This window comes from Nicotiana sylvestris, chromosome 2 (assembly GCF_000393655.2).
Source record: "Nicotiana sylvestris chromosome 2, ASM39365v2, whole genome shotgun sequence".
In the NCBI taxonomy this organism is placed as follows: Eukaryota; Viridiplantae; Streptophyta; class Magnoliopsida; order Solanales; family Solanaceae; genus Nicotiana; species Nicotiana sylvestris.
The window spans coordinates 119787236-119802279 of record NC_091058.1 but is presented as its reverse complement, the minus strand read 5'-3'; the positions used below and the strand labels follow the sequence as shown (position 1 = coordinate 119802279).

The following is a 15044-nucleotide window of genomic DNA, read 5'->3' as shown; positions in this document are numbered from 1 at the left end:
GTACCCAAGGGCCAAGTAGATATTGAAGCAACATTGCTTTGGCCATAACATTGGCGAATTTCATACACTTCTGTTTTGCTCATATATTTTGAGAAATTTACATATTTTTTGGGCCAGCATTCTAGCCCCGGTCTATTTAGTCCCTTCATTGGGTGACTTGGAGATGTGTTGAGAGGTTGGGCAATGAACTGACCGTTCGTATTTCAAGTTGAAAGTGTCCCCCTTGTCGCCTCTTCAAAAACCTCCTTGAGAAACCCCAATTGGGACAATGCTCAAGCGAGGGAAAAAAGAGTACGACTTAGAGGACGTTTTTTCTTAAAAGTTGAAGTACTTAAGGTGGGCGACCTTCCAGTTGTTTGGTAGTAATTTTTCTTCCATTATTTCTAGTTGAAATGACCCTTTTATTTGCTACTACCATGATTTTTATGTGTCGTCCCAATTTGTTCCTAGTTTGCCTTCCCACGGGTCTTTACCTGCTTGTGTTTTGGATTTGAGCATGTAGTCCACGACTTTGAGTGCTCTGATTTTTGCCTTTTTGTTATAATAGCGTTCAACATGTTGCTTCTGGGCGACCATCCTTATGTAGGCCATATCTCTCTGTTCCTCGGTTTCATTGAGCTCTTGCCTTCTGCTTTGGTCGTTTCTCGGCCCGCTCTCATGGGAATATCTCAAATTGGGCTTTCCTACTTTGACTAGTATTGTTGCATCGGTCTCATAGACCAATGAGTAGGGCGTCTCTCCTGTGCTCGTCTTTGGCGTTGTACGGTAGGAGCAAAGCACTTCTTGTAATAGCTCCGGCCATAGTCCCTTGGCATCCTCAAGCTTTTTCTTCATGATGTTTAGTATTGATTTATTGGAGGACTCTACTTGACCATTTCCTGCGGGGTGGTACGGCGTGGAGAGTATTCTTTTGATATGCCATTTCTCGAAGAACTCGATGACCTTTTTTCCGGTGAATTGGGGTCCGTTATCGCAAATGATCTCTTTAGGGAGGCCGAAGCATCACACATATTCTTCCATATGAAGGTGATCACTTCCCGTTCACGTATCTGGGCGAATGCTCCTGCTTCCACCCATTTAGAAAAATAGTCAGTTAAAACCAAAAGGAATCGTATGTTACCTCGCACTGCAGGGCGGGGGCCGACGATGTCCATTCCCCACTTGATGAAAGGACAGGAGGAAGTGATTAAGTGGAGGTGCTTGCCCGCTTAATGGATCATTGGGGCATATTTTTGACATTGCTCACACTTTTTCACAAAGTCAGCGGCCTCTTTTTTCATAGTAGGCCAGTAATAAACTGCTCGTATGAGACATATGACTAGAGCTTGATTGCCTGAATAGGCCCCGTAGTGGCCTTCGTGGACTTCATCTAGGACGCATCGCATTTGATTTGGGCCTAAATATTTTGCTAGGGGCGCCAAACATCCTCTTGTATAGGTCATTGTGAATGATACTATATCTAGCCGCCTACATCCGAAGCTTCTTGGCTTCCTTTTTAACATCTGGGAGTATGCCATCATACAAGTATAAAAAATAAGGTTGCTCCAGTCCCAAGTTCGATTTATAGTCCTTTCCTCTACTTTATCTATCGATGAGTGGAGGAGGGTGACCACGTTTCCTTCGTCAGTTATGTTTTTAGTGGCTGCCGCTAGTTTAGTGAAACCGTCTGCTTTGATGTTTTGTGATAGGGGGATCTGTTCGAGATGGAATTCATCAAAATCAAGAAGTAGTTTACAGATCTCAGTCTGGTATTTTTGCAACATTTGTTCTTTGATTTGGAAAGTCCCCTATACTTGGTTGGCAACGAGTTGAGAATCACAATGTAGTGTTACCCGCCTTGCCCCGTACTTGAGTGCTAGCTTCAATCCTGTAATCACTGCCTCATACTCGGCCTCATTGTTAGACATATCCGAGCATCTTATGGACTAGCAAATCAATTTTCCAGTCGGTACTTCGAGCACAAGTCCCAGTCCGGACCCCCACGCATTAGAAGCTACGTCGGTGTATAAAATCCATAGATCTTACGTTTGTGGAGAAGCCTGGGTGGCCTCTTTTTTGACTTTGGGCATTATGTTTGTACTGAAGTCGGCGACGAAGTGGGCTAGGACTTGTGATTTTATCGCCGTTTGCGGTTGATATGTGATGTCATGCTCACATAATGTTATGGCCCATTTGGCTAATCTGCCCGGTAGCTCGGCCTTATGTAAGATGCTTCTCATGGGGAAAGTTGTGACTACCGAAATGGGGTGGCACTGGAAATAGGTTCTAAGCTTTAGTGAAGCTATGACCAGAGCCAGGGCTAATTTTTTAAGGTAAAGGTACCTCGTCTCAGCATCGACTAAGGTTTTACTGATGTAATAGATGGGAGACTGCGTACCTTTATCTTCTTATACTAGGATCACACTTACTGCCACTTCAGATACAGCAAGGTAGACGAGGAGGCGATCCCCAGGTTCTACCTTGGAAAACAACAACAGCGATGACAAGTAAACCTTTAGCTCCTTGAGGGATTGGACACACTCCGAAGTCCACTGGAGGTCGTTGACTTTCTTGAGTATGCCAAAAACTTGTGGCATCTGTTGGATGATCACGAGATGAATCTCGATAGGGCGATGATATAACCAATCAGCCTCTAAACCTGTTTTTTGCTGGTTAAGTGTTCTAGTATTCCTTCTATGGCTTTGATTTGGTCGAGCTTGACCTCGATACCTCGTTGTGATACTAGAAAGCCTAAGAACTTTCCTGAGGTCTCGCCAAATGCACACCTTTTAAGGTTTAGCTTCATGTTGTACCGTCTGAGTATGTCGAAGGCTTCTTTCAGGTGGTCGATGTGATCTTCTTTCCTTTTGGACTTGACCAACATATCGTCTTTTAAGACTTCCATGGTCTTTCCGAGTTGATCTTTGAACATTTTGGTTACCAACCTTTGGTATGTAGCCCCCAGGTTTTTTAGTCCGAAGGGCATAACTCTATAGCAGTATGTTCCTTGGTGGGTGATGAATTAGTCTTCTCCTGATCCTCCTCTTCCATGAGGATCTCATTGTAGCCTGAGTAGGCATCTAAGAAGCTCATTAGTTCATGCTCGACCATCGTGTCAATGTGTTGGTCGATATAAGGTAGTGGGAATGAATCTTTGGGGCACGTTTTGTTTAAATCTGTAAAGTCCACACACATCCACCACTTTCCGTTATTATTTTTCACCATGACCATGTTGGCGACCCATTGGGGGTATTTTGATTCCCTGATGGAACCATTTTCCAGTAATTTTTTGACCTTCTTGTGGACCGCATCATTTATGGTAGAATTGAATTTCTGCCTAACCTGTCTCACCAGGGGGTGGAATGGGTCGACATTCAATTTGTGTGCGGCAATATCCTTTGAGATACCTGGATATCTACATGGGAAAAATCGAATAAATCTGCGTTAGCATTTAAGAATTGACGGAATTTACCTGGATCTTGAAGCCTGCAGCTGATGTAGGCTTTCTTGTTATGGTCGTTATAGTCAAGTTGGATGGGGTCGAGGTCTTCTATGGTTGATCCAGTGGCCTCCACTATTTCGGGATCTCTAATGATGTCCTTTCTTTTGCCATAGCTTGACCTCGGCCTTGTCGGTAGCATTCTCGAGATGTGCGATGTTCTCTTCGTATGCTGAATCTTCCCTACGGGGTTTGAAATTTGATAACTTGGTATAAGATGGAGGGAATGAACCTCATGGCATGTATCCAAGGTCGTCCTATTATAGCATTGTATGTCGTATCCTGATCTATGATGTGGAATGTGGTTTCCAAGGTGATGCCGCCGGCCAGGAAGGGGAGTGTGATTTCTCCAGATGTTCGTTCTACTGCATTCTTAAAACCTGTTAGCGTGATGCATTGTAGCACTATCTTATCCTCGAGTTTCATCTGTGTAAGTTCTCAACGATGGATAATGCACGTATCGCTCCCATCTTCCACCATAGTGCGTCTTACATTTGTATCTAATAATCATAAAGTGATAACAAGGGTGTCATAGTGAGGGAAAACCAAACCGTGAGTATCCGACTTATAGAAGATGATACTTTCTTCGAGTTTGTCATATCGTTCATGAGTGATCGATTGCTTGAGTTTGTGGGTTGTGGTGAAATTGACGTTGTTGATCGATGCATCATCGCCGCCTCCTATGATCATTTGAATGGTGCAGGTTGGTAAAGGCAGTTTCGACGGTCCTTGGTGTTGTTCACGTACTCGGGGAAAGTTGGTCCTGCGTTGGTCGCTCAGCAATTCTTTCAAGTGCCCTTGGTGAAGCATGTTTACGACTTCCTGCCTTAGAGTGATGCAATCCTTAGTTTTATGACCTCGCTCTTGGTGGTACTCGCAGAGGGCATTTGACTTTCTGGTGCTTGGGTCCGACCTCATCTTTTGCGGCCACTTCACCTTTGGTCCGAGCTTCTCTAATGTGTAGACTATTTTTGAAGGTGACACACAAAATTTATGAGTGGATAATAAAGGGGGCATACCTCTCTCGTTCCGCTGAGTCCTTGTCCTTGGCCTAGATGAGCCTTCTTCGTGGCAGGAGGGGGCATGATGGCGCTTCTGATATATGGCTGATGCCTTTCTTGATTGGGTCATGGAGCTTCTAGATCCGTCCTGGCATCATTTCCTCGATCCTTCCTAGACTCGGCTTGTATGGAGGTTAACCGATGGGTTGGCCCATTCAGGTTGTCTTCGTCAACACGGACCTCGGTACAGTAGGCGTTGTGTATTTCATCCCAAGTGGTTAGAGGATACTTTATAAGCCGACATAACAATTTTCTGGTCGCCCTCGAACCGTTCCTATTCAGTCCGTTTTGGAAAGCTGCTACAGTCATGCCCTCTGGTACATTTGGCAAGGTCATATGTACTCGGTTTAAACGAGCGAGGAAGTCCCTTAATCCTTCTTCGGGCGATTGTTTGATGGCAAATATATCGTTAACTCTTGCCTCCGCCTTTTTGGCCCCAACATGGGCCGTTACAAACTTGTCAGCCATCTCTTTGAATGTTTCGATGGAGAGCGTGGGCAGTGGTGAGTACTAAGTCAATGCTCCTCTGGTGAGGGTCTCACTGAACTTTTTCAATAAGATAGAGGATACTTGTTCTTTGGAGAGATCATTGCCTTTTACCGTTGTAACATAGTGAGTCACATGATCTTCGGGGTCGGTCGTGCCATCGTATATCTTCAAATAAGGCAGAATCTTGAAAGTCTTAGGTATGGCATGTGGGGCAGCTTCGTTACATTAGGGTTGTTCAACAAACCGACCGACATCTCTTTTTGGCAAGAGTTTTGGGGCACCCAGTATTTTGTCGACTCTTTCTTAGTTTTCTCTTATTTGGTCCTGAAGCATTTTATTTTTATTTTTCATTTCTTCCATCTTCCTCAGAATGGCTATGAGGGTGTCGTCACCTGCATTATTAACATTGTGAGTAATATCTGTTATTGGAAGGAGATAGCCATGCTACTCGGCTGTTACTAGTGTAATGCAAGTCCTTGTATTTTCTCTAACTGCCCCATTGGCGGTCTTGTCAAGGATGCTGGTCAGCGTGTTTGTCAGCCAAGCCTTAAGCAGTTTCTTCACTACTAGTGGTGTCTCTTCCATTACGGACGTGGAAGCTCCTTTGTTGCGGGATGTTGTGATACTGTCATGAGGAACGAGCGACCAAATTCGCCTAGGAGAGGCATTAGGCTTTAGATGGTGTTGAAGAGGTTTGTAGTGAGATCGTCCACTGCCTTCATTCAATCTTCTCCCTTACCTGCCATGTTAGTTGTGTGTACAAGGAAATAGGGTTTTTTGTGAACTGTGCCAGTTATAGGTCTAGAAAAAAACTAAAAATTTAACTAGAAAATCCTCACAGATGTCGCCAAATTGTTTGATAAAAAAAGTATAAACCCTTGGTTAAACTAATTAATTTTATGTAATGAGGGGTTAAATTCAGTTAATGATAATAACCTCAGCTCTATAATCGGTGGACACAAATAACTAAGAACAGTGTTGAGAGGAGATTAAATACGGTGTGCATTCAATGTTTCAAGACGATTAATGATGGGGGAATATCAAGTAATAAATAGCATTACGGTAAATAAGGAGAATGATTCACCCAATATTAAATGAAGTGGATGATTTCTCCTTCTGACAAGGATGAATGATAAACAAATACTAGAATATTGGGACCCTTCTCGGAGCTGGTGGAAAAGTGTTGAATAATAAACAATCGAATCCCCTTTGAAAGGCAATGTTTGTATTTTATCTAGAAAGAGTCTGTTTTTCAAAGAGTGTTCTTATTCGAGAATATTACATGTCTTTCACCTTATCTCTTTATCTATTTATATAGGACATACCCCTAATCAACCTTAAAAGTACAAGTACAGAGAATATTCAATGGAATATTCTCCTAAGGATCCTATTACAAAACTAGCCGTTGTTGTTGCTCCTCACATTTGACCTCGGCCATCATTGATTGCCCGACTATAAAAATTGTTTACTAGTCGACCTCGGTCAAATTACTTTTCGTAATACCTCTTCATATTAAATCTCTTCGAGGCACATTTTGACCCATATATTATCATGTAAACAATAAGTAATACTAAATACACAATGCTATTACTTTGGAATAGCTACATTTTATAATTTACTTTGAAAAAACTATATTGATTAGAATATTTAATTTATATTTATGTTTTATATTTTAATTGAATTCCTTTATCACGAAAAACTACATTCATCTCTCTTTTTCAAATAATACGTTTCTACATTTACAAATAATTTAACTTTAGATTTTAAATTTTACTAATCTTATCTGAGTGATTTTATAAATTAATGTAAAAATATTTATGACATATTTCAAATCTCAAATTTCAAAGTGTTTTGTTATTCTTAAACTTATTAGTATCCCGTCAAACGTACACTTCACACAAATTTGCCCGGAGGTACTAAGGAAAAGAAATAGAAAGAATTAGGAGCAAAGATACAACACAAACATGTAGAAAGAGGTGACACTTTGTTTTCTTTTCTTCACTCAACATCTTAGAAAATTCATTTCTTGGTGTCAACGAAGATATTAGTGATGATTGGGTGGGTCTATTTTCATGATTTTTCACCCTAAAACTTTCCCGTTCCTCTCTCTTATAATTTATTTATTTATTTATTTATTTATTTATTTATTTATCTATTCAGTACTTTTCAGAGAGAGAATTTACCCTCCTTTATTGTTTTTTTCTTTCATACTGTAGTTGTTTCTTTGGAGGAAATCACGTGAAAAAGGAAAGCCTAAAAATATGGGGTACATAGTCAGGTACACTACTAGAAATACAAAAGAAAAAAAGCCTTCCTTTCTTGATAACTGTTACCCTAATTATTATGAAATTGACTCTGCCTCTTAATTTTCATCATTAGAGATGAAATTACCTCGCGTCATTGTGATGCAAGAAAGAAAGACACATTTTCTAAAACCAAATCAGCTTAGAATTTCGAATTTTCATCACTCGAATCTTTTGAATGTTTATGATTAACTTCATCTGTTTCAAAGTTGTATAATATTCCTGTCTTATCAATTCTTCCCTTTTGCTTCTATGGATTCCTTTTGCGTTTGACGTGTCGATCTTATGGTTGCTCCATAAAATCAAATTGTGGGTACCATTTACACTATTAGAGCTTTTAATTGGTTTTGATCAGTAAATTTTTGAGCTATTTTTCTGCAACAATAAGATGACTTTTTAGTATGAAAGGTGACATCAAGATTTCTTCGAGGCTTTCGGCTAATAAAGTTTTGTTAGGGCTCGTTTGGTACGAGGGAATGATGAATAATTAATTTCTTGATTAAATTTGAGATGAGTTTATACAATATTTGGTTGGAATAAAATTGCAATATTACTAATCCCGGGATTAGTTATCCCAGAATTATAGTATTTTTTTATCTCTATGAGAGGATGTAATAACTAATCTCGAAATAATTAATCCTAAGATAATTAATCATGTGATAACTTGTTTTCCAACCAAAGACCCTTAGTCGTACTAATGAAATCAATATATTGGCGCAACTAAGGGTGGACGTTCGGTATTTCGGTTCGGTATGTAAGAATTTCGGTATTCGGTTTATCAATTGTGTATACCAAATACCATACCAAAATATTTCGGTACGGTTCGGTATTTATTATTTTGGTTCGGTACGGTTTCAGTTTAACAATCAATGAATAATCAATGCTAAATTGCTAACGCCTAACCTAACAGTGCACAACTGCACATGCACAATTGGAAGAGGAATCACAACTGCTGTGTTTGCACAATCTAAATTCTAAAGTGTTTGCACAACTGCAGTGTTTGCACGATCTAAAGTGTTTGCACAACTGCAGGAATCAATGAATAATCAAATAATCAATGCTAACAATCAATGAATAATCAATGCTAAAGTGTTTGCACAACTGCACAATGTGCACATGGCTCATGGCTGAAAGCCTGAAACAAGAATAACATATTATATTCTGGGAATTCTGCAGTTGCACGCAGCATGCCATATTATTCTGCTCCAGACAACAGCTTCACAATCTGGCAATCTGCAGTTGCACGCCAGATTTGGCAATTAACTTAAAACTTAACACTTAAACACAGTGCAATAAAAACACAATCCAACAAAAACAATCTTAACACTTAAACATAGTGCAACTGAACTGGCCAACTGCAACTGCAAGTCTACAACTGCAATAGTCTTAAGTCTTAACAGTCTTAACACTTAAAGTCTTAAACAGTTAAACATAGTGCAACAAAAATAGAGAGGGCAATGTTTGCACTCTACTTTGCGAACTTCTCTGTTATCTTCTTTCACCACAAAGTATTCCCAAATATCGGAGCGTTGAGTAGTAGCAACGGGCATGATTGCACTTGAACCTAAAAAAAATATAAATCATAAGTTAGAATATTATAGTTTGATGATAATAAAACAAAACTACAAACTATTAAGTATATCATTATCACCAAACAAATAGAGTATTAAACTTACCACTCAAGATGTAAGTTCCAACTATACATCAAACAATGCTAGTAGTGCTTCCATTATTTTCCATATCTAAAGATAATATGACCAAATATGTCATACAAATGAAAAAGCATGATATATTATTTTGAATTAAAATACACACAAAATATTAAAGCTTACCAAGCTCGAGTTCCTCAAGATACTTCAAGTCTTCTTCAACACTAATAGGATTCTTCTCTTCTCTAAGCCAATCTTGAACACAAATAAGAGCTTGCACACATTTAGGAGTCAATGAACTCCTAAATGAATCAAGAATATGGCCACCAGTGCTAAACGCACATTCCGACGCCACACTAGATACGGCCTCAATCTTCCTGTTGAGGACAAGATTCGGTTGAATACTTTTTTAGATACTCTCCAAACAAAGAATTCATATAAGCATACACCTCAGCATTTATTTTCTTCCCTTTTTCCTCCCCAAAAAGTTCTTCAAGTGCTCCCTCAACATATTCAAATTTGTTACGTGGATCCAAGACGGAAGCAATAAAAATCATTTTATTCATCTTTTCAGGCTCACCCCAATACTTCTTGAACTTTTCTTGCATTTGCTGAGCCATTTTTCTCAAATGCCTATCCTCACTAGCTAAACACATTTTTAAATGACAATAAAGTTCAGATACATCCTCAAAACGAGAATTACAAGTGACATAACGTGAACCTAAAACTTTTTTAGTTAGCTCGTGAAATCTTGCAAGAAACTCTATCACATTCCTCACATTCACCCAATCATCAGATTCAAGAGGACCTGTATTACCACCATCTTCACAAAGATGAGAACATTGATATGCAGAAAAATCCATCATAAAAAAGATGCAACTTGTCAAAGGCTTTTTCAAAGTGTTGTGCTGTATCCAACATCAAATAGGTGGAATTCCACCTGGTAGGAACATTCAAACACAACATTTTGGTACATTCTACCTTTACATGTGCACAACACTGTTTAAACTTTAATGTCCTTGCAGGCGAAGATCTCACAAACCTCACAATATTTCTAACACGTGTCACAGAAGCATCAAGTTCTTTCAAACCATCTTGCACAATTAGATTTAGTATATGAGCCATGCATCTCACATGAAGATGTTTACCACTCATCATATTAGTTTTCCACATATCTAACTGTTTAGACAATTCTTTGACAGTGACATCATTTGAAGAAGCATTGTCCACAGTAATAGTGAAAACCTTGTCTAATTTCCATTCAAGCAAACAATCCCTAATAGCTTTAGCCATCTCTTCACCCTTATGACTAGTGATAGGGCAAAAATTAAGTATTCTTTTATGCAACTTCCAATCCCTATCAATGAAGTGGGCTGTCAAACACATATAATTTATTCTTTGTAATGAAGTCCAAGTGTCTGTTGTTAGGCAAATTTTTGGTTGTGCTTCTCTAAAAGAACTTCTTAGATTTTGCCTCAATTCACCGTAAACTTCATAACAATTCCTTATTATTGTTCTACGAGAAGGAATACGAAATAGTGGTTGAGTTTTTCTCATAAACTTCATAAAGCCTTCATTTTCTACAAAGCTAAATGGTAGTTCATCAGTAACTATCATCTCAATTAAGGCCCTCCTAACCACTTTTTGATCAAATTTCCAAATTGATCCTTCATCATTTTGGCAAGATTGAAAATTTATCTTTGTTTGACTATTATCTTCTGCAATTTTAAGTGGGTATTCTTTGCATCTAAGCAAATGATTCTTCAATCCTGTTGTTCCATTCTTAGATGAATTAGCAGCATAAGCTTGTTTACAATATCGACACCGTGCTTTCCCAACCCCATTAACCTCAAATTTATCAAAATGGTTCCAAACGTCAGACCTGGGTTGCATTGCTTTCCTTTTTTTGGAATCTTGACTATCAATGGTGTTGGTGTTACTATCTACCGTAATAGGTAAACTTTCACTAGAACCAACATCACTTACTTTACTTGTATCTTCCATCTATACAAAATTAAACAAATATAAATATAAATTAACAATCAACAAATTAACTACCTTGTTACCTTACAAAATTAAACAAATATAAACATAAATTCCCAGTAACTGTTATTTTGAAACCAAAATCTACAGAAAAGGGAGGGGGCCAAATTTGAGGTCCATTAATTTTCATTGAATACAGGAAAAGGATCAAGTAGTTCATAGCCCAAAGTCAAAAAAAGTTGAAGGTTTCAATGACTCTATTGTTCAACAAATGATCCTGGGTTAAAGAATAAGAGAGTGACTAAATCTTTTCTTGAAATTCTAGAAGCCAACATACTAGAAGATACTGTATTTCATGATTTTCAAAGAGAGCAGTCTGCTATTGTTAGTTGCTCATATGGTAAAGTTCTAAAAATCAGACCTAAACAAAGTAATCATATGGTAAGCCTAACACATAGTCGTGTACTCACAACTGTTATTATACAAGCAAATGAATTAAACAGTATGAACGTGATACAGATAATATTTTCCTACTAAAGGGAAAAGCTCGGAACAGCAGTTCATTCAATCAGTAGTACAACCAAAAGAAAGCGAAACATACCTTTGAAATTAAAATTGAATCGAGCTCGGAACACTGGAACAGGACAGCAGCGTCTTCGACACTTCGTTTGCCCGGAATTTGTGAGGAGTGAGGAATCGAATCGAGCTGTAAATCGCCGCCTATAACCCTAAATTAGTTTGATGCAGAAAATCAGAAATTAAAAAATTTATGCGACTGGTCGAGAGTAGAACTCAAAACTTAAAAATATAAAAACTCAAAAAAAAACCTTAGAGAGTAGTCGAGTACTGGGATGAGATCATGAGAATGAGATGAGACTTATAAAACTTACAAAAGTAGTGAAGTTAACCGGTGAAGATGAGATGAGACTCGAGCTCGAATGTCGACTGGTCGTAACTCGACTCGCAGACTGATATCCTAGACTCGCAGTCGATTCTCGTCTTCTTCTTCTCGATGATATCTCCTAAGCACTGAAGCAGTAAGCAAGCCCTAATGTAAACATCCCAACCCTAGTGTATTAACTGAGTCTGAGACTCTGAGTGTCTGACTTGGGTAATTGATTATTTGATTGGGATTGGGCTTGGGTTGGGAGTTGGGGGAGCTGGGCCTGGGTGGGAGTGGGACGCGGCTTATGGTATGGGGCATGGGCCTATAAAATAGGTAATTGGGCTGTATGCATACACGCTATATTACCAAATTTTTGGTATTTCGGTTTACCGAAATAGTAAAATTATAAAACCGAAAACCGAACCGAAATACCGAAATGCCGAAAATCCAGTACCGAATTAGACCGAAATACCGAAAAAATCGAAACCGAAATACCAAATTAATTTGGTTCGGTTCGGAATTCGATTTTTCGGATTTTATTTCCACCCCTAGGCGCAACATCATCTTGATTCTGTTAAATTCTATTTGAGTCGTACCTCTAGAGTTTTTCTACTACTATTTTCCAATTCTCAAAATTTATATTTTTAATTTAATTACAGGAAACTAATGCTGGAGGTTACATTCTTACGGGGGAAAAGGGTTCGAAATTGAGCAATTTTGACCTCTGATTAATCTTTAGTCTAATATTATCCTCCGTCAGGACAAAATCTCATTTTCACTCTTGACTTAGCCCCGTTTACAATAACAACAATAAAATTCCAGTAAAATCCTACAAGCGAGGTCTGAGGAGGATAGTGTGTATGCAGACCTTACTCCTACTCCCGAGGAGTAGAGATGCCGTTTCTGATAGACCCTCGGATCAAGAAGACGAAAAGATACAGTAGATCAGTAACAACAACAAAAGCCAGAAAGATAATACCAGCAACCTAGGAACTAGAAAGTAGAAAGACAAGCAATAATAATAAACATTAACAATAGCACGGTACTACGAAGATGAGGAAGTTGTATGGACATAACATGAACCCCTAGCAGTCTAAGACAAAACACTATCAGACTAGCCCCATACCCAATACGAAGTAGAAAAACGTTCAAGTACCTCCTAACCTTCAACCCTAATGCTCAACCTCCACACCTTCCTATCAAGGGTCATGTCCTTGAAAATCTGAAGTCGCACCATGTCCTGCTTGATTACCTCGCCTCAATACTTCTTAGGCTACCCTCTGCCCTCCTCCTACCCCACAAAGCCAGGCGCTCATATACCGAGGCATCTAGGCTCCTTATCCGTACGTGTACGAACCATATAAGTCTCACTTCCCGCATCTTGTCCTCCATGGGAGCCACACCCACCTTCACCTGAATATCTTCATTCATAATCTTATCCAGCCTAGTGTACCCGCACATCCATCTCAACATCCTCATTTCTGCTGCTTTCATCTTCTAGATATGAGAATTCTTGATTGGCCTCAGCCCCATATAACATGATCGGTTTAACCACCACTCAATAGCCTTTAAGTTTCGATGGCACCTTCTTGTCACGCAATCTGCCAGATGCTAGCCTTGATTTCATCCCCCCACCCCTAAACGGTGTGTGACATCCTCGCCAATCTTCTCATCTCCCTGGATAATCGACCTACCACTATTAGAAAACTGGCATTTTTTGTCCAGGGCATACCGACCGAAATCGGTCCGAAAAAACCAACCGAAATCAGTCTGAAAAAACCAACCGAAATCGATCAAAAATTAAGTATTTGGTCGCAAAAGTCAACAAAAATTTTTTGGACAACGAAAATAGTGGTCCCACAGCAAAAAATAAAAAAAATAAAAAATCGGCCGAAAATTGGTCAATATTTGACCAAGATTTGGTCATACTTGTATATAATGCACAAAAATAAATTTTTATTAAAAGTTTTCCAAATTTTCGATCGAATTCGGTCGAAAAGTTTAAAATTAATATTTCCCGCCCAAGACAAAAATTTAATATAGTTATAATTAAATATTTCCGACCGAGTTCGGTCGGAAACACGATTATAAAATAATTAAAATATAAATTTAACAATATCTTTTTTTTTTGTGTGTAAATAATAAACATCTTTTAAATAAATAATATTTAATACTTATTTGATATATATACACACACACTAACTGTATGTTATATAAGCTATATAAGATGTATATATTTTAATTAGACAAAAATCGACCGACTTCGGTCAGTATTGTAATAAAATTAATTACAAAATAATTTAAAGTCAATTTTCTGCCAATTTCGGTCTATAATGTCCAGTCAAATGGTCAAAGGCCACTTAATATTTCCGACCGAAATCGATCGGAAATTTTTAATTTAGATCTGGCCTAGATGGAATTTTCTCCATTTTCCCTCTTTTCTCTATCTCTCTTCTTCTGCTCCCTGCTATCGCGATTCCCCCAAATCCCCACCAAAAATCTACTCCTATCTCGCTCCTCACACAAAAACAAAGCACCTAGAAGTCCCCCTCCCTCCCCCGCTACTGTTCCACCGGCCGCATTGCCGCTGCCACCCTCTGCCACTGTTCCGCCGGACCTGGCGTTCCGCCACCCTCCGTCACCCAAAATCTAACCCCTGCATCCTAGCATTTCAAGGTTAGTTATATATATTTTTCAATTTAAGTAATTTTAATTATATAAATTAGGGTTTAGTTAATGTTTAATTAAATTTAGTTGTATAATTGTGAGTTGACTTGTCATTGAACCTTTGAAATATTTCATGTGTTAACATTTATCATTTAGGATTGTTCATATTAGAAGAGTTCATATTTGTACTCTAGCCCCTCTTTGTGAATTGGGATTTTGTGTAATTTTGGATTTTTACATTTTGGAAGACCTAGATGCATGTCTTAGGTGCTAACAGCATTTCAAGGTCAGTTATCTACATTTTTGAATTTAAGTAATTTTAATTATTTTAATTGTATAAATTAGGGCTTAATTAATTTTTAATTTAAGTTTAGTTGTATAATTGTGAGTTGATATAAATTAGGATTGTTCATATTAGAAGAGTTTATATTAGAGGTCTTTAGAATCTTATTATAATTTTGTAGCGTATGATATTTAAGGATACATGTGAACTTTCAAATTACTTCTTACAATTGAATTTTTAAAAGA

General features: G+C 38.4%; 1 protein-coding gene across 1 annotated transcript; it reads right to left on the bottom strand.

Moving 5' to 3' along the window:
* Positions 1 to 423: 423 nt before the first annotated feature.
* On the bottom strand, positions 424 to 834 carry LOC138885495 (uncharacterized). The gene has a single exon (XM_070166449.1). The coding sequence runs from the start codon at positions 832 to 834 to the stop codon at positions 424 to 426; it is 411 nt and encodes a 136-aa protein (XP_070022550.1).
* Positions 835 to 15044: the final 14210 nt, after the last annotated feature.

Excerpts from the sequence above, each read along its gene's own strand:
- LOC138885495 (XM_070166449.1), bottom strand. The coding sequence starts at position 834 with ATGAAGAAAAAGCTTGAGGATGCCAAGGGACTATGGCCGGAGCTATTA.